The sequence below is a fragment of the Amblyomma mixtum genome, chromosome 9 (assembly GCF_055824585.1).
Source record: "Amblyomma mixtum isolate Tamu chromosome 9, ASM5582458v1, whole genome shotgun sequence".
NCBI lineage: Eukaryota > Metazoa > Arthropoda > Arachnida > Ixodida > Ixodidae > Amblyomma > Amblyomma mixtum.
Window position 1 is genome coordinate 68,034,795 of NC_143020.1, and position 19,395 is coordinate 68,054,189.

Genomic DNA, 19,395 nt, shown 5'->3' on the forward strand with positions numbered 1-19,395 from the left:
TGCGTAGCGCGGGTCGAATCCACTTTCTCGTCGCCACTGTCGTGTCCGGTCGCTGTGTTGAATGCAGCGAAAGACGCACACGGTACTTTAAGACTTCGTTTATTTAAAGCCGATGAGGGTGCGACCAGCGTCGACCGAGGCAGGAGCCGAACTGGCCGCCCGAAGAAAGGAGGGAGCGGAGAAGCGTCCACGGGGGGGAGTGGCTTCCCAGAACAGGAGGAGGGTGCGGGGGCGCACCGTGGGGGGGCATCTGGCGACAGCGTGCGACGAGGGGCAACTGTCGTGGTCGTTAGGAGGAGGATGCGAGTGGTCGTTAGGAGGAGGACGCGGGGGCGCACACACACAAAAGCAATAATGGGACACAACACAAATTATATGATATATCATACAATTTGTATGATGTTCTACGATATCTCTACGATGACTGTATGGTTTTACAGAAATCTATCACATTTGTATGATAATGTTCTATGATATGTATGATGAGTCTATGATATTTGTATGACAAACTGTATGAGTTTATTGCATCATACAACTTTTTTCAGCAGGGATGCGTGCAAAAGTGTCAAGCTGATTACAATGGAAAGCCTAACCCACTACTCTATCGCGTCATATGAGGATTCATCATCATCATCATCGTCATCATCAGCCTGACGACGCCCACTGCAGGGCAAAAGCCTCTCCCGCGTCTTACCATTTAACCCTGTCCTTCGCCAGTTGAGGCCCAAGTATTCCCGCAAATTTCTTAATCTCATCCGCCCATCTAACTTTCTGCCGTCCCCTTCAACGCTTTCCTTTTCTTGGAATCCTCTCCGTTACCCTTAAGTACCAGCGGTTACCTTGCCTTCGCATTACATGCCCTGTGCAAGCCCATTTCTTCCTCTTGATTTCAACTGGGATGTCATTAACCCTCGTTTGTTCTCTCACCCACTCCGCCCGCTTCCGATCTCTTAACGTTTGCAGTGACGTAAACACTTTTCCTGTATGGCCAGCTACAGTGAAGTTATAGAAACAAAATTCACTATTCTCTGAAGACTGAATTTTTCCTTACCTACGAAGTTGCATTTACGTGCCACTTGTGTTATCGAAAACTAGACGCCCTGACAAAGATATCCCTTATCAGCAGGAGGATTAAATGCTAACTGACACAAATTATGTCACATCGGGGCCCTCCTGCAGGCCAGAGGTTACTCTAGCTGTGACCGTAGTGATGGTGCTGTGCACGGGGTTAGCTGGTCCAGGAAATGTTTCTAAAAAGTTTAGAGCAAAAGCAATCGCTATTCCACCCTTGGTAATTCATGTCAGCGCGATATGGTACACATTGTGCATTTGGAATGGATGCAGTTGCTTAAAACGCTGCAGCCAAGCATGTCGCCATACCTGTGACGATTGTGTATGGTTCAAGAAGGTTAAGAAGAGTGTTTTGTGGAGTGAGCAATTTGCTGGCGTGGACCTGAGCGTCTTGTCGAGCAGCACGTTGCAAGCAGCGTCCAAGAGCTTTCGCCCTCAGTTCGGAGCCGCCCATGGAGGAAGGAAAGAACTCAGGAGAGGCGGTTGCCTCGCATTTTTCGAAGCCGCTCCCCACTGCGCACCAAACACCTCGCCCCCCCCCCCCTTTCCCGCCATTTCAGCGCTCTTGCACATGCGCAGCAGGCAATGCAGCAGACGACGCTGCTGCGCCCAGCGGTACCATTGGCTGTGGCATTGGCCATAAACTCCCAGTGGTCCTTGCGAAAGTGCGTGACTTCCGGAACACTTTTTTGGCCGGCAGCTCGGAAAGCGAGCGCCTATGCTGAGCTTTCTTTCCTCTATAGACCCGCCGCTTTTTTGAGGTTCTAGCCTCCTACAGATGCGCAGCTTTGAGTGCACGAAGCTCCGCGTTGGCAGCGTCCATGCCCCTCTCGCAACACGTTTGACTCCCCACGTCACCTCTGGAGCCTTTGGCATAGCTGAACCGGTTGCACGATGTTATCTTGAGCGTCGTTTCAAGCCATTTGGCATAATTTAGCGCGTGCGTGTGTGTGTGGGGGGGGGGGGGGGAGGCGTGGTGTGTGTGTGCGGGATGCTCACGGGGCCACAGACGCTGGACGTTGACGACGTCGATGACTACAACTGCTGCGCGGAGGCCGGGGACCATATAGAATTAAAAGGTATCGCTTTCAGCCGAACAAGAAAATGATAAGGAAAGGAAGTGGAATGCAGGTTTATATAAAGATGGCTGATGGACGATAAAATGACTGGGATGTGCGTGAAATCTCCACAAATGCCCGCTTTTTACCGGGCTCAGCGCTAAATGCAATCTCAGACAAGCGATACGTTTGTCTGGCGCCAATCATGCAAGGTCGACGTCCTTAACGAGATGTAACACGTTCGGCGGACACGTATACTACCGCAAGACTCTAGCCCGTCGTAAGCAACAAGTCAACGACGAAGCAAGAACAACTTTCAAGGTTCTCCCCGCTGAAAAAAGCACTTATACCTATTGTTAGGCTATGCATCTTCTCCGCGCCTCCACTCCGGACAGAGCGCACTCCAATTACCCAGTGGCAACAGTTTCCTGTAAGACGGCAAAAAGTATCGCACGAAACTGCGGTAACAAAATATACACCTTTGCCGCCTTGCAATCGGGTCTTGCGAAAGGTGCCAGGAAACGAAGACTCTTCATCTTTTATTTACTGATGGTCAATCGGTGTCAAGTGAATTAGGACAAGAAATAGTTTGTGAATGTCCAAATAAAGGGCCTTTGGACGCTAGATGAATGTTACATGTAATCGCACAGCACCCCATCTTCTTTTGCCTTACCAATCTTCATGGCCCATGCCAGTAAGATATTGTTAAAAGACCTACGACCATATGTGGACATTCGAGTTTGCAAGCAATGCTTGTGGGTACGTGCGTTACGATCGTCTCAACGAAATAATACAGCCATGCTCGCCCCCCAAGAGTGTGAAAATTCAAATAAAACCGCGATCGCTGAGTGTTGCATACAACAGCAGTCTCCTAGTCCATTCAGCTGCAGCCCGAGCCTTCGTTATGAGGGAAATACAAACTGAATATTTTTGCTCAGGAATTCTCTTTTACGGGAAAATTATAAACCTCAACTTTATACTCTCCTGGCCTGGTGCATTACCGTCGTTGAAATTCGTTGGGACGTTAATTCTTGTTCGCGAATTTACGGGACAGTTTACGAGGTGCGAAACGCTGACGAAACACTGAGTGTTCAGTTACTCTGCGTAGCGGTCTCGCATTTATATCGCCACATTGGCATTACCATTACGCGCATGTTGTAGAGGCTGCCGTTTCCTGCAATTGTTGGAGTATTCAGGGGCAGTAACCAGCCATGAGGTGTGGGGGGGGGGGGGGGGGTGAGTGATAGGCGTACATCGCCTACGACTGTGTGTTCGTCAGTGTATGCTTTCACCCATTCGTGGGCGTCATCCCGCTATCGGGGCTGCCGATGCACCTCCCCCCCCCTCCTGGCATATCAAATCAAATCAATGTTATTTTCTCTCTCAAGGAGAAAAGGGGGTGACGGGTAAAAGCCGCATAGCGGCGGCTTGACACAGCCCGGCCCCCTCTATTTACAGTTCGGCAGTAGTGCTAGTACAGATTATACAGGATTCAATTTCATAATTCAATTCACAGACCTAAAAAAGTTGGAGGCTTGTCAAGGTTAAGCCCAGTGGATGCGAAGCAGCCTTCGTTTTGCATTCTTATTATTAACGTCCTTAGCGTTTGGAGGCATCTTGACCGCATACACGCCCGGCGCAAAGACGCTGGCGCGGTTGCGGGCACAGAGACTGACGCGACGGCGGGCGCGCGCCGCTTCATCCCTGGCGTGACGTCACATATCACGTGATGCAGCGATAGTGGCGCCGCCGCCGCGTCGCGCGCGACGGCGCGAACCGAAGCGTGGAGGCCTCCGCCGGGCGACGTCCGACGGCGCGATATGAGGCCCCATCTGCAGCCGGTGTGACGTCATCACGTGACGTCACATCATGTGATCTCACTTCAAGGTCAATGGTGGCCACCGCCGGGCGTCGCGCTAAGGCCCGAAACCTACGTTAATACGCTTCGCATAAAATTAGCACCCTACAGAACAAACCACTCCAGATGAAAGCACATCCAGTTATAAGTACATTGAAACACACATTCTAAAACACGTCAGGTATTAACGATAAAAATTTCAAACACACTCAGATTGAAACACATTCAGTTGAATAAATTTAAGTTTTTAAAATTCTGGAAAATGTATTCTTCACCGGTATTAGAATTTAAAGGCATATTATAGCAAAACAAAGCATAAAAGTGCACCAAAAACACAAAGCACAAAACACAGTCATACAAGAGAATTAATGGATGTTGGCTATAAGGAAATGTGCATGTAGCGCTCGTATTGACATCTTTTCTGGGTTGGCATCGATGAGCGCAATGCTATTTAGAAGAATAAGATATGGACCGGCGACCGTACTCTGTACGACAGTGAGGCACCACCCATGCGTCATTATGACGTATTTTGCAAATGTAAGTGCGTGGGTGAAGGTTTAGCAAATTCAGAATGCTCTGATTGCACGCCGATACGGATGAGCGATACGAGGTCTGTTAGAAAAGTACCCGACCTTTAGCGGAAGAAAAAAAACTGGCATAACTGGAGTGTTGGAAACCTAATCACCTTCAAAGTAGTCTCCTTGGGACTCCACATACTTCTCCCAGTGGAGCTGCTATTGTTTGAGGTATTCCGAAAAGGCCCTTTCGTTATGAAGTTTAGCTCAGCTGTCGTTGCAGCCATAATGTTCTCTCTTGTCTGAAATATCGCTCCTTTCAATGGCCTCTTGATTTTGGGAAACAGCCAGAAGTCACAGGAGGCCATATCAGGAGAGTAAGGAGTCTGTTGAACTACAGCAGTCTGGTTTTTCGCGAAAAAAGTGTGAATTTAGTGCGAGGAATGTGCAGGAGAATTCTCATGATGGATGCGCCAATTTCCTGTTGACCTCAACTTCGGCTTCTTCCGGCGCACAGCACCACGCAGGTGACAGAGGACATCCCTGTAGTATTCTTTTGGTCAATGTTTACTTTGTGGGGTGCGTACGCGTGGCGTGCCACACAAAGGGAGTGAAAGAAAGCAGTCAGCATCACTCTCACAATGCTGCGCGTTTAGCGGGCCTTCTTTGGTCTTGGAGACGTGGAATGCTGCCATTGTGGCGACTGGGATTTGGTTTCCGGGTCGTACCTGTACACCCAAGACTCGTCACCAGCGATTATGGTGTTGATGAAGACGGGGTCATTGTTTGTGGAATCCAGCATATCCTGTGAGATTTCAACACGAAGCTGCTTTTTGCGCCACCGTGAGCAGCTTCGGCGCGAATTTCGCCGCATCTTTCTACATGGCCAAATTTTCGGTGATAATGGAATGTGCAGAAATATTGATGATTTCCACCTCTTCCACAACTTCTCGGATAGTCACACGATGGTCCCGCGTCACCACAGCGTTCACTTCGGCAATGACCTGGTCATTACGGCATGTTGATGGCCAACAGGAGCGTGGCTCTAGCTGCACCAATGTGCGGCCATCTTTAAACCAATTGTACCACTGCTTAATCTCTGTGCTGCTGATAGCATTGTCACCGAAAGCAGTCTGAATATTCCGAATGGTTTCCACTTGGCTTTCGCCTAGTTTCTGGCAAAATTTGACGCAGTAGCGCTGCTTTTGTCTCTCCGCCATTTTCCTGGCAATAAAAAAACCGACGAGAGCACTGCGCACTGCTTCACTCAAACGCTGCGTGCCAGTGACTGACGCTATCGGCAGGCGAGAAAACATTTGTGCATGCGCACGAAGGTTCAAGGTAGGCTGGTGCAAGCGTGCTTGTTTCAAATCCATCAGGTGTTCGCAAAAAAAAATAAAGTCGGATACTTTGCTTACAGACCTCGTATGTACACGCTAGACGATAAGGTAAATGAATTCCGTGGGAAAAAGCTTATAGGAGAAGAAGTAATCAGAAGTGTATGCATGACAAGGAACATTAGCAATAGCACGCAAAGCGCGCTTCTGACACACTCTAAGTTTCTCTATGTTTTCTTTCGATGCAGTTGACCAGATTAAATGGCAGTAATTAAGTGTTGACAAAATAGTGCGTTATAAATTAAGCGTTTAACTGCTATTGGCAAGAAGTTAGGGTGTCTATTTAGTATCCCGCAAACCTTACTAAGTTTGTTGCAGAGCGCATAACATGCTTGTTTTATGTAAGAGTTTTTGATAATTTTACGCCAATATTCTTAATTTCGTTAAGACTTACCTTACCTTTTACCTCTTCGCAGTCTAAAGGAATTTTGCCCATGATGTTTACCTTTTTGTTCTTAGTGCGGAAACGAATAGCTTGAGTTTTTTTGGTATTCAACCGCAAGTAATTTCTTTGCGACAAGACTAACTAATGATAAAGCGTGATTTGCCGAGCAGACTAAATCATCAATAGTTCTTCCTCTGAAAAACATCAGTATCATCCGCGTACCCAACCCACGTAGCTGTGTTTTGAAGAGAAAAAAATGTCGTTAATATAAACAACAAAAAGCACAGGTCCAAGAATACTCCCTTGCGGTACGCCGGAAGTGATGATTTTTATGTCTGAATTGTGATTGTTATGGCTGACCTACGGGCACCTGTTATCAGGGTATGAGGGGAGGAGACGATTTGCACTACCGCGTATTCCGTAATGCAGCTGCTTAGACAATAAGATTACATGATGGACGCAATCAAATGCTTTCGTGAAATCAATATACAGTCCTAGTACAAGTTCTTTGTACTCAAAAGAGTCTATAATAAATTCTTTTTCTGTTCACAGTGCGAATTCTGTGGATTTGCCTTTCAGGAAGCCATATTGGTGCGGCGAGATAAATGAGAATTTGTTTAAGAAATTGTAAAGGCACGTGTGCATTATTTTTTGCAATCCTTTTGAAAACATCGGTAGTACGAAGATGCGACAATAGAAATTTATGGCATTTTTATCACCTTCTTTATGTAGGGCTACCCCTTTGCAATCTGCATGTTCTTGGGAAAACTGCTGCACTCCAGAGCTAAATTGTATACCTTATTCAGCACAGGTACAAACAGGTCTAGGATATATTTCACTGGGGCAGTCTGAATGTCGTTCACATCCTGTGATTTAGAATTTTTCAGCTTCTGGAATGCAGCAATGATTTCCATCTCAGTTGTGGCGAAAAATACGATAGTGTTACTAACTGCACTTGGTCCAGGAAGTGGGACAGAGCTTATTGGTGGTTACTACTTATGGTGCCAACTAGAGCACTGCACGGGCGTCAGTCTGAGGCCCAAGCCCGTCCCGAGCCCGAGACCTGAAGCCCGAGCGCGGCCCAGGCCCGCGGCTTCAAGCTCGGGCCTGGCCCACTAAATAATCGTTCTAGCGAGCCCGGCCCGGCCCGTGAATCCCGGAGTGAAGCCCAGCCCGAGCCCGGCCTGGCCTGTTTCAAAGTAATACTTGAGGTATACTACTCACTCAGAGCAAGTAGACTGCTACTAGACCGATAAAAAACTGGCCGACAAAGGGTCTGAAACCACAGTTTGGCTTGCAGAAATTTGGTTCTCTTTAACACAGAAGGTAGTGATTAAGAGTAGTGCTCGCCAGGCCCGTCTTTTGGACAGTGATCTCGTTTTGTTGCGCAAACTCGGAAGTTCCCAGAGCCAAATAAAAAGGGCTGCATACAAGCGTAATAGACTACTTTGTGTTGTGCCGTGATTTTAATCAGTTATATTTTGCCGTCCGTGAAATATAAACATTAAAACTGCCTAGCAAGCAGTGGGATGACATTTTACAGAAGTATATACTCGTTTTTCTTAATTATGGTATGTTTATAGGGTTGAAGTATTATTCCTAGTATACGCCCTGGTGATAAAATACAAAACAAGCAGTATCAGAGCAATCTCAACACAAAAGACGTCCAGGCGACCAAGTGGAAGGAAAACATAGTTGCCCATCATACAAAGGAATGGCGCTACGACGAAAAGTCTGTCTGGTCATATGTCGCCCTATGATCACTAATCATTGGGCCGAAAGTGGATTTGGCTGAAACAACCGATTCACAACGCCAGTTCAGCATGCTAGTTCTTCTCAAGCTGTGTAGTCGATTAAGAAAGAACGGCTTACTCAATGCTTTAAGTTCCGGGAAGCTTAAGTTCAAAATGGACTCAACTCCGGTGCACAACAAATCGTCCCAATATTGTGAATACATCGGCAAACGACGGCTGTCACGATACTTGTGACGTCAAATAGAGGTTTTAGATCACTTGAGGCATGAAAAAACTGATATAATCGCTGCTTCATCGGTGTAACTCACTATAGTGCTGAAGATAGCCTTCCTTAAGAGCCGGAATGACCATATGTGAATAAGCACTGATTACGTCACAGCTATTGTCCAGCTGTTGAAACCGAAAAAGCACGAGAAAGAAATTCGAATATAAATTTTATAATTCCTCGTAGGAGGACACCGCGTGGTATTCCGTGTATAATCATGATTTACGCTCATTACAAAGAAGAAGACACGCACCCCAAAGTTAGGTGTTTATACTCGTTTAAAGAGAAACTCCAGTTTAGCTCACTAGTTATAAATCACCTCTTTTAGAATGTCATTAAGATATTAGAATGCTAACAAAACTGATTTCTGCAGGCCAGAGAATCAAACTTTTTTTTTTAATTCGGGCGCAGACCCGCTAGAAGTGCTTTTTGAACACTGCGTAAAAACGAGGGCTAAGCAGGAAACACGCGCACGCACGAAAGGCGGTGTGTGCGTATTTCCTCCATTTTTCGCACTGTGCACAGTGCAAAACATTCACCAACTCGCCAAGTTTACCGTTTTGGACGGAATAGTCTGTTCTAAGCTATTCAAAGCGAATTTTTCTCGGTCCCTACATCCAAAGGTCTACAATTGCCTTACAATTTGAGAGACGTTCTTTTACCTCTCCTTTAAGACGACCTAATCTGCCTTCCTTAGCATCACTATCATGAGGTAAAGCTGAGTGTGCAGTGGACAACAATCCACGCTGACGCTCCAAAAGCACTGCCCGCAGCGCTGGCGCCCTCTTTTCTTGCGAGAGCAACACTACGCGAGTCGTCGAGCCATTTCGCGGAGCTGACGAAAGGCCATACTGCGCATGCGCAAGGAGCAGTGACGTCACATGGCGCACAGCTGGCGCGCCGCCGCCGTCGCTGCGCGGGTGACCAAGAGGTGCCGCCGCAGCGCTCGCAGTTGCGCATGCCCAGTAGCGGCGCATAGCTAGCGTGCCGGGGCCGCTGCCGCGCGCTCTCCATCGCTCTCTCTCTCTCTCCTTGTTGCTTTCGCAAACCTCCAGGTTTAACCAGAGTGAAACCGCTGCCAATTTTTTTTCAAGGTTTATTTACCAATTCATAGTTGCGCTACGCATTCAAGCACAAATGCGCAGATAGTAGTTTCTTATAAAGTGTTAATCATCGTGCTTTTTTTTATTTGAGCTTCTCCTTAGTATACGAATTATTCCCGCAAGAAGTTTGAGAGTGTTGAACTGAAACATGTGTTTTAACATCTGTTTTGAAATAAACTAAGTAACCTGCCCTTTCCTGTCTACGACCTCGCCCTTGCGCCGTTTCATCAAGCACCCAATGTTGGTGAATGCTTATCGCCCAACTAGCCTGTACCTCAGCTCTTGTAACTAACCAGCTCGCAGATGTTTGGTGCAGGTAAATATGAAAAGCTATCACAGCTCTCGATGGCATGGGTCCGCATCTGGTATACAAAGCATTAAACCACCAAACGGGTGGTGTCCTTGTTCGTAGGAAAGCTTTCTCTGGTAAGTGGTTACTCAAAATCTGACGGAGTTAATGGAGCACAATTGCGAGAGCTAAAAAGAAAAAAACGCAATGGCGGCCGCCGGCACATGCCTACGCTTTATTTACTTGAGCGCACTGCTAGTAGCTGAAATAATTCCCATGACTGCTTTCCATAAAATTTCTCCGGATTCCGAGAGAAACTAGCAGGTATCTAAGAACACTGAGTGCAGTATATTTCACTGCATCCGGCAGTAGTGTCGTTTCCCAAATCATGGCGTCGCCTCCGAGATGGCGAAGCTTCAGCGTTGAAGTGAGCGCAGGGGAGAAGGAAAGGCGCTGTTCGGGTGGCTAGCCCTGTAATGCGAGCTGATAGTGATTCTGATAGTGCAGGAGAGGGGGAGGGAATCACCTCGGGTGGAGAAAGAGGAGGACGATAAGGTGTACTATCAGTAGTTGACGAAACGCGAAGAAGGAAACTGGGGTGACATAAGAAAAACACCATAATATTAGCTGCTGGAGACGACATGCAAGCGAAGTTGATAACACTTCTGCAAAAAAGTATTCGTGCCTCCGAAGTCAAAAGAACATGAGCTATTTTTGAGATTCCCCTGCCTAAAATATTCTTATTTGGCGTCTCGTGGCTCAGTTGTCTTGTTCGCGTTTCATTGCTAGCGGATAGTACAAACGCGAAGGCACCACATGGAAAGTGAGTGGGGCTGTGAAATGGCTGCTGACTGTTCGTCATGTGGAGGATCAAAGAGCCACGGTGTGCCGGCGAAGGGGGAAGATAGACAGCCAAAGCTGCAAATTCGAACAGCTTAAGAGGGGAGGGAACAGCGAAAGGGATGTTCCGACAGTTCGCAAGCGCAACGTAATAAAAGCGCTGGCGGTCTCACGTCATTGCGTCGCGCCGGGATTGACTGACAGCCTTTTGCCAACCAATCGCACACCACATCACGTTAACGCCATCACCTGTCAGAAAGCTGGTTGGTTTGGTTGGTTTATTGGGGTTGAACGTCCCAAAGCAACTCAGGCTACGAGAGACGCCGTAGTGAAGGGCTCCGGATATTTCGACCACATGGGGTTCTTTACCGTGCACTGACATCGCACAGTACGCGGGCTTCCAGAATTTCGCCTTGATCGAAATTCAGCCGCCGCGACCGGGAGCAAACCCGCGTCCTTCGGGACAGCAGCCGAGCGCCGTAACCACTGAGCCACCGCGGCGGGGGAAAAGCAGTGCTTCATTTGCTTTTACCGCGAACGGACGTGTTTGTGCAGGTAAAAATCATATATACAATCAAAGGCAACCACTACGATCATTGGCTTCGAGTTCACAATCATTGCTGAGAAAAAGCTGAACGGCCCGCGATCCGAACACACTGCGCCGGACGTCAAGAACATCGCTTCTTCTAAATGCAAAAGGAATAAAATAAACGCCAATTTCAGAAGCCTCCTCCTCTCATAAATTCGCGGCATCAGTCCGTGTGACAATCCGCCAGTTTTTATTTTCTAGACACATGCTATGAGATACACTACAATACAACTCAGCATTCGCAACAGAGAAAACATGCAATGTTCTTTAAAGGGCACGAAATTTCAATGCAGGAGCGGAGGCGCCTTCAGCTGGAGCCGCCTATACAAAGAGTAAAAGTGGGGACGTCTTGCCCCAATATCATTCTCCCATATATCACCTAAACAACGTGACGGAAGTTAGTGCCCCAGTGGCAACACACAAAAATAGCTACATCCTTCTTCTATTCTCAAAAATCACTGCCATGACAGAAGACAAATGAAAATGTTTCCATTTTATAGAGAGTTTAGAAGCTATTGAAATATAGAGTGTTAATTCACAAGCAATATACTCTGAACAATGGTGCAGGCTCCTAGAAACCGAGTGGCTACCGTGCTCACACAAGTTCATGTCAAGGCAGCAACTCAAACTGAGCCAGAAGATTGTCGCTTTCAACGTAGCCGCCAGTGAGAAGTTCGCCGAGGCTGAGCGAGTTATCAAAGAAGTAAACACCTCTATAACACAACTGTGAGGGCTTCTGGAAATATTCCTGACGAGGATTTGGCTCCACTTCGTACTTCCGCTTCGAGCCGTCTTTGGGGTGCACAATGCTCAGCCTTACTTTGTGCTGGAATGGACACGTAACAGAGTCGTCCATGTCACCTTTGTAAAGGGTCATCCGCGCACAAAGCTGCACAGATTCATCGAGTTTTTTCAGGTAGACTCCAGGCGATAGGCGGTACCCGCGCAGGTAGACCTGCTCGCTCTCATATTTCGCCCAGCCATCCTTTAAAGCTTTTTCTTGGAGTGCTCGAACACCTGGTACAGTGAAGTTGGACACCGCTACCAAGAGTTGAGTGAGCCGCAAGACTTTTGATTTTGTCGAGAGCCTTGTCGTTACCTTTCTTAAATTCAGCTTTGATGCCAGTCACAGTCTGTGTCATATGTTCTCGCGTCCCGCTCGTCGCTTTGACCAGTTCATCTCTCAGCGTTTTTTCAAGGCTGTTGATGCTTGCTGAAACAACGTTAATCTGAGCTGCTTGTGTGTTCCAAATCTTTTCCGCTTCCTGTTTCAAGACGGTGAGGTCACGTATCTTTTCATTAAAAATGTCTTGAGTTTGCTGTCTGTGAGCGGCCAGTTCTTGCTCTAGAATTTCTTTCAGAGTGTTTATTCCCTGACAAAGTCCGTTGATCCTGTCATCATGTGTGGCGCTACCAGCGACCATTTGCTGAAGAAGTTCCCTCATTTCCTTCGCCTGTTTTTCAAATGTCTCTCGGAAGGATTCGAAATACGCTTTGTCGTCCTTGGAGCCGAGTGGTACTGAGTCTTGGATTTCAGCACGCCTTGCAGGCGACAAGCAGTCTGATCTCAGATGCGAGCCTACGTCACTGCATAGAATCCTGGTAGAGCACTTGGGGCACGAAACAGAGTGGTGTCTACAATCCTGCTGGAAATGACGGGATATCTCCGAAGCTGCTATCACAGTCTCGCAGCCACACTGCTTGTTCCAGCACGCCACCTGCAAGAATAAAGGCGTCAGTATTTTTTATTTCATTTGTTACCTTATACAATACAAGATAGGAGTGTTACATACGGGTGGGAAGTACTGGGTTAACATTGCTATGAGAATACAGATTTTATTTTTACACTTTGAATGATCTCAGTTGAGTAGGTCACACAGCAATTAATGCTCCTAATAGGTGCACTCAAATGTGGTTCGCTCGCTGTTATGTATCTCATACTGAGGATTGAGTGCGGAACTTCGGAATGGCTCCCCCACCTGCTTTGCTAATACGTCTTCAGGTCTGTCGCGTGAAGTGCAATTTAGGAAAAGGCGCAAGGAATAATGAATGTTCTACCATCTGAATTCTGTATAACACGCGTAATTTCACTACCAAATGTTTAGGACGACAATGAGGAGATTATCATCGCGTAAATGCATGCGTGCAGCAAACTGCAGCACGAGAGGAATATGGATGTCTAAGTCTCGAACCATGGAAACGCGCAAAATGGGATCATGGAATAGGGAATTGCTATTGCTGGCTATTGTTCAATTAAGCCCCGTAAATGTTCTTCTAGGTGTTATTCTTTTATATTTGCCTCAAATCCGCCACTGCTCAAGCCCTTGACCGAGTGCAGATGCAGTCTCACGAGCGTTTGAACAACGTCATTAATCTCGCGAACAATGGGCGCGCCTCACCTATTCTCTTTCCACCTTACTAGCGAGTCCTGAGTACTTTACACGTTGTTCAGTTATGGGATATTCCGATGCACTGTGAGTACAGTGCAGGTGTTGCACATTGCTCTATGGCATTTACGGATCCTTTTGTGTCTTCAGAAACTGCAAGTTTCTCGTTTTTATTTCAGCCATTTATACCAGCAACAGCTTCGGCAAACTCTAGACTGCATCACTGATCTGTTCAGCTTGGGTTAAACGCCATCGTGACGGACAAGTGGAGCTTCTGTCACGCATTCGAGCGAAAATATACGAGAGGTACTTACATGCCTTCAACTGTAAATTACTGGGGCTCACGTTAATTCTGTTCCTAACAACTTAAGGGAAGGTGTAAAGAAAAGTCTTGGTGGTACAAGCCTGGCGAGCAACAATTAAACAGGCACTAAAGAGGAATCTGAACTTGTCTTTTTGCCGCGGGAACTCGATCTGCACGTTTCGAGCATTCTAAGAAACTTCTAATTCCTGTCCTGCGTGGCCGATATCATTATTGAATAGAATTAAACGTCTCGGCTCCGGCCCCCTTTTTTTTTTTTAACTCCCCTTCGAAAAGAGGATGAGTCAGCCAACGCGTGGAGTGCCTTTCAGCCAGTCGTGTGGCGGCCTGCCGCGCTGCCATCGGCGGAGTGATACGTAGCGATCGGAGAAAGTAAAGAGTCCACGCGTATTTTTATTTCCTTGGGCCTAATTTGCAGCTATCTTGTGTCTGACTAGAGCTATCTATTCATAGAAATCTGAAAAACAAAATAAAAACGAAAGCGAAACTGCCACGCGGCAGGCTGAAAAGAACTCCACGCGTTGGCTGACTCCTCCTGTTTTCGAAAGTGAGTTAAAAAAAAAGCGGCAGCCGAAACATTTAATCGATTTGATAATAAAATCGGCCGCACAGGACAATAATTCGAAGCTTCTAAGAATGCTCGGAGAGTGTAGATCGAGTTCCTGCGGTAAAAAAGACAATTTCAGATACCACTTTAGTGCACCTTTGACCGGTCGTTCTGAGAAGCGCATAGCGATAAGAGGAAGACACATGAGGAGGACATGTATGGGGAAACCTCGCCCTGTCAGCACGCTCCCCCCCCCCCCCCCCTTTTTATCTTATTCCCCGCTCAAAGCAATTCACGTGATAGGGGCGTGCTGTGCGATGTCATTCCACGTTGAAGATACCCAGGCAATCGAAATTAGAGAGTTTTAGAATAGGGGGCCTCAAAAACATAGCGCGCCCCAACGATACGGACGCGTACACCACTGACCTTTAGAATAGGGTCTCCTCTGCGCACTGACGCTAGGCTTGGGTTGGTTAACTGCACCACCATTGCGGCCAAAAAACAAAAATGCGAAAAAACGAAAACAAACAAATAAAAATAAAAAGTAATGACCAAACGAGTCACTTGTTCCATTTTTAGTGAGATAGAAGTCGCGTGCTTTCAACGTTATGTCTAGAAGCTCCGAACTTCCAAGAAAGCGAGTAATAAAGACTACAAACGTTTTTTCGGACTTATTTTTTCATCTCGCTTACCTCCCTTCGAAGCATCTCATCTGCAGGGCAGTCCCTCCACTCGACGTCCTCTTGCTGGCACTCGCAGCCGTCCAGCGGACAGACGTGCGAGCCTTCCTGCCTGATCTGCTCGAAGCAAGATTCGCACAGTACATGGACGCATGGTAGGAACACGGTCTTCTTTCGCACTAGTCCGCAGGCGGCGCACACTCTGTTCGGGGGCAGCGGCTTGGAAAAGCTCAGAGGCCTCCAATCGAGCTCCGGAGAAAACCCGACCAACGTGTACTGCGTACTTTCAGGCGGCATCGTTCGACACGCACGCCCGCTGCAGTGAGCACTGAAGGAACTTCCTCTTGCACCCCGCCAAAGGCCGCTCTTATCTCTTTTTTTTTCTAAGCCGTCGTCATGGCGACAATCGCTAAACCGTGGCTCTACACCCCCTCTCTGATAGCTCCGTGCAGTCCGCGGCTGGCTAGGCTTGGGTAATCAGTTCTGCGTCCGCCGTGTGGTTTTCAGCGTTCTTCCAGGACCGTTCATACCCATCGAAACCTCGTTTTCTTTCTTTGAAGAAAAAAATGCAATACAGGAGCGTAGAATAAAGTGTCGTCAACACGATAGAACACGAACGGAAAGAAGAAATATTGAACTAAAAATAATATACTTCATTATCTCATGACGTAACGTGATATAAGTGAAATGACAGCAAGGATTTTGCAACGTAGCAACAACGAAGTGTTTGAGAACACATGCCATTCGGGAGAACTGCGTATATATTCACTATTCCAACAGTTCTTGGCGACCTTGCTACATCATTCAAAATATTTCTCTTCTCAGTGCAGTGAGCCGTACGTGACCCTGATGGTTGTGAGTGACAGAAGGTATGTTCAGATTTTTTATTGTCATACTGTTGAAGAAATGTTTTCAACCTTTTTGAAATTTGGAAAAGAAAGATCGCATCATAAATAAATAAATAAAAAATAAAGGTCGCATTTTCAAGACCATCTCTTCTAAACCGGATGACTGGTTCCGACATCCCCCTTCCCTGTATTTATTTCTTCTCGTTAAAGGGTAATTTTTGCGCAGAATGCGCTTATATTTTAGTGTACTACATGCACGCACAATTTCTGCCTCGAGTTCTACGCCTACTACACCGCACTTTGACCCATGGAGTAGAAAGCCGGAACAATGGCATATGCACCAATTGCCTTTGTGAAAAGGCTGCGCATAAGCGCCCTGTGGAATCGAGAGGAAAGAAAAGGCCGACGCGTATTGCTTCATATAAGCAACAGCGATGAGCGGAAAGGCATGTAGCGCTGTCCCGTTGGCGATTGGAACAAAAAATAAAAGGAAATAGAGATAAGGAGATTTCTGCGCTGCAGCAGCCCTGAGTGCTAGAGAAGCATGTCGATGATAACGCTTCAGCGAGTGGCGACAATCTGCTCACGGGTCCATTATTTTCTTCCTAAGTTCCCCGTTTGGAGTGGCGGTGACGACATTAGTTATGGTTGGTGCGCTGGTAAATAAAAACCACAGAGAATTTTCACGCCATTCAAATCTGTGCGAAAGCACGGATTTGTGCACGTAAACGACGACGATGAGCGGGCAGTGCAGCGAGACGGAGCGCTCGCGCTAAGACAGCTGCGAACCGTCTAGGGAACAGACAATGGACGATATTGCTCAGGGTTGGTACCCATCGGATTAGTGCCTACATACCAATAGCGCATGAAGTTGGTATTTATTTCTTCAAAGGCAAATTTGCATTTAGCAGGAGCAGAGAGCATCACGAAGGAACTGCTTGAAAGCCGTTCGTTAGGGCTCTTATTATTAGAGCGAAAAGCTACTCCACCCATGCTGACCCTGAAGGTCATCTGGCTCCTAGATTTGACCTCTAACGGGAGGCGCGCCGCATGTGCAAAATCGCGCTTGACAGGTGCATCGACCTTGTTCTCCATCAACGCAATAGCTGCGCGCTTGGCAGTCATGTCTGCCGCTGCGCCGATTCTATGCGAGCCGAGGAAGCAGCGATAACGCTTGCTCCCGCCCACGCAAATTCGGGAATCATCATCACGCCCTTCCGAAAAGCTTGTGATCATTACGTGGCAGGGGAGATCTCCCCCTTAGCTGCTTGTATTCTAAGACGGACTGCCACTGATCCAACTCCGAAAAGAAGCATTTGGGCTCCTGGCCACCAGGGCTTACGAGGTAATGAGGCCGATGACGCGGCTACCCGAGCGCTTACTCACCGGTCTCTCATCCCAGCTCTTCTGGCTAGCAGACAAACCACACACTGCTGCGGTTCAGGTAAATCATAACACATTATAGCGACCACTACCGCCTTTTCACGGCCCCTACAACGGGCTGAGTAAGGCGGCGGAGCGAACTTTTAGGCGCCTGCAGACAGGTACTCTAGTCGGTCCTGCAATCATAAAGCATTACGACCCTAACACGGATGGGCGATGCCCGCACTGTGGGGAGACCTGTGATGTCTTCCACATGGTGTGGGCATGTACTCAAAACCCCCACCTCCCCCCTTCCCCTACCCCTTCCAGAGAGGCATGGCAAACTGCCCTCCTCAACTGCTCCTCGCTTGAGTCCCAAAAGGCTCTGGTGAAACGGGCGAGAGACGGGCCCTCGACATGCGGTGCTCCGGACTAGGGACGCCGACCATTCAGCGGGCCCACTCTGTGACTCCCAAACTCTGTTCCGCCAAATAAAAGTTTTCACCACCACCACCGGTGCCCCGACCGCCGCTCTGGATGCTCACTCTTTAACTTGTGGCACGGGAGGCATCACGTGATTTGCTCTCGCTGAAACAATTTGCTGTCGATCATGAAGTCATGAAGTAATAAAAATGTACAAAAGCTAAACCGTCGCTAACCATCCTTTACAAAGCCTTCCTAGCTCAGCTGAGTTGAACCACAGCCAATTTTTTGCCTTGTGCTCCTAGAATACTTCGAACATAGCGAACGTCGATGGCTGTCGGCGGCAGGAACGTTAGCGGTAATCACCTGACCCACTACGCGAGGGCCCCGGTTCGATTCTCATATTATCTGAATTTTAGTTTCATCGCAAATAGTTTACATTCTTATATGTCATATTGGTGTTTGCGTCATGTTTCACCATTATAATCGACTAAAGGAGTTTTCTTTTCTACACCCCAGGTGTGTACGCACTTTACTGCTATCGCTATAAAATCGACCGTAACTAAACGTATAATCAAAGGTACGTGTGATCTATGCATACCACAACAATTCTCTCAGTGAAAAAGAAAATGGAGAAATGCCGAGACGTTTCTGAACGTCGGCCCTTGCACGGGACGAGTATCTCGAATTGTGACGTGATACAGCCTTGCAGCTGTCGAAGAGTTAGTAATGACGCAAACTACAGGATTGTACTTAAGCCTGCTTAAGAGCGGAAATGCGATACCCTTTCCTTTTCCTCTCGTTGTCCCTGCCGTTTTCGTTTCCAATTATTTTTTTTTCAATTTTGTTTCTGATTTTTCTTCTGTCATCATCACTATCACCATCATCGCTATCACCAGCTCTCCCTATCTCTGTCCTCCTCAGTATCACTATCTCTGGCCCTATCACTCTCTGTTTGGCACTATATCATTAGCTATCATTATCACTACCACCATCATGTCGGCCATAATATGTTGCTTAATCAACTTTTAATTTTCATTCTAATTACCATACAACTTATGATTGGCAGTTCGTGCGGACACTTTTGAGGACAATTTCCCTTCTCTAGCTTCTGTCCACAGCTCCGCCCACGACACTCATGCGCCAAGAAAGGCTGACGCCTCAAAATCGGTGAGCGATCTGGTTGAAGCTGCCAGAGCTCTCAACCTAGGTATTGATTAAGCACATTATATTACTCCTGGTGTGTTCTTGTTGATGTTGTTGTTGATGAAAGTTCTTGTTGATGCTTTCCTGCTGAAATGCTACATTGTTTTTCAGTCTGAAAATAAGGATTAAGAGTACAGAGGGCAAAAAGCTTGCCTAGAACAAGCTCTGGGTTTATTTCGGTCCGAACACGCGATATCTAGCAACAGCATTCGATTAAAAATGGTCTGGACGTAAGCATGGTCAGCTCAACTCATCGGATTTCGACTTCATTTTTTTCCTTTCCTAGTCGCAGCTGCTTTGGAATCTGCGGAGCGCACAGTTCGCTCGTTCTAGACACGAGTTTTGCCCTCTGTACCTTTCACGCCTTCCGACAACGAAGGGAACCAAAGGAAGAGCGGAACAGAGGTGATTACTAGAGCCGAAGCGACACGAGCTCCGCCGTGATATCAACGGGGTACAGCCAAGGCCGCATTCTACGATTGTCTCCATGGCGACG

At 47.3% G+C, this 19,395-nt stretch overlaps 1 protein-coding gene across 1 annotated transcript; it reads right to left on the minus strand.

Annotated features, from left to right (window-relative positions):
* Nucleotides 1–11,297: 11,297 nt before the first annotated feature.
* LOC149329518 (uncharacterized) lies at nt 11,298–15,413 on the minus strand. Its single transcript, XM_089560286.1, has 2 exons — nt 15,073–15,413; nt 11,298–12,842 (listed from the first exon to the last, which is right to left on the minus strand). Exons 1-2 carry the CDS (start codon nt 15,355–15,357, stop codon nt 12,090–12,092), a joined length of 1,038 nt encoding a protein of 345 aa, XP_089416412.1. The 5' UTR covers nt 15,358–15,413; the 3' UTR covers nt 11,298–12,089.
* Nucleotides 15,414–19,395: the final 3,982 nt, after the last annotated feature.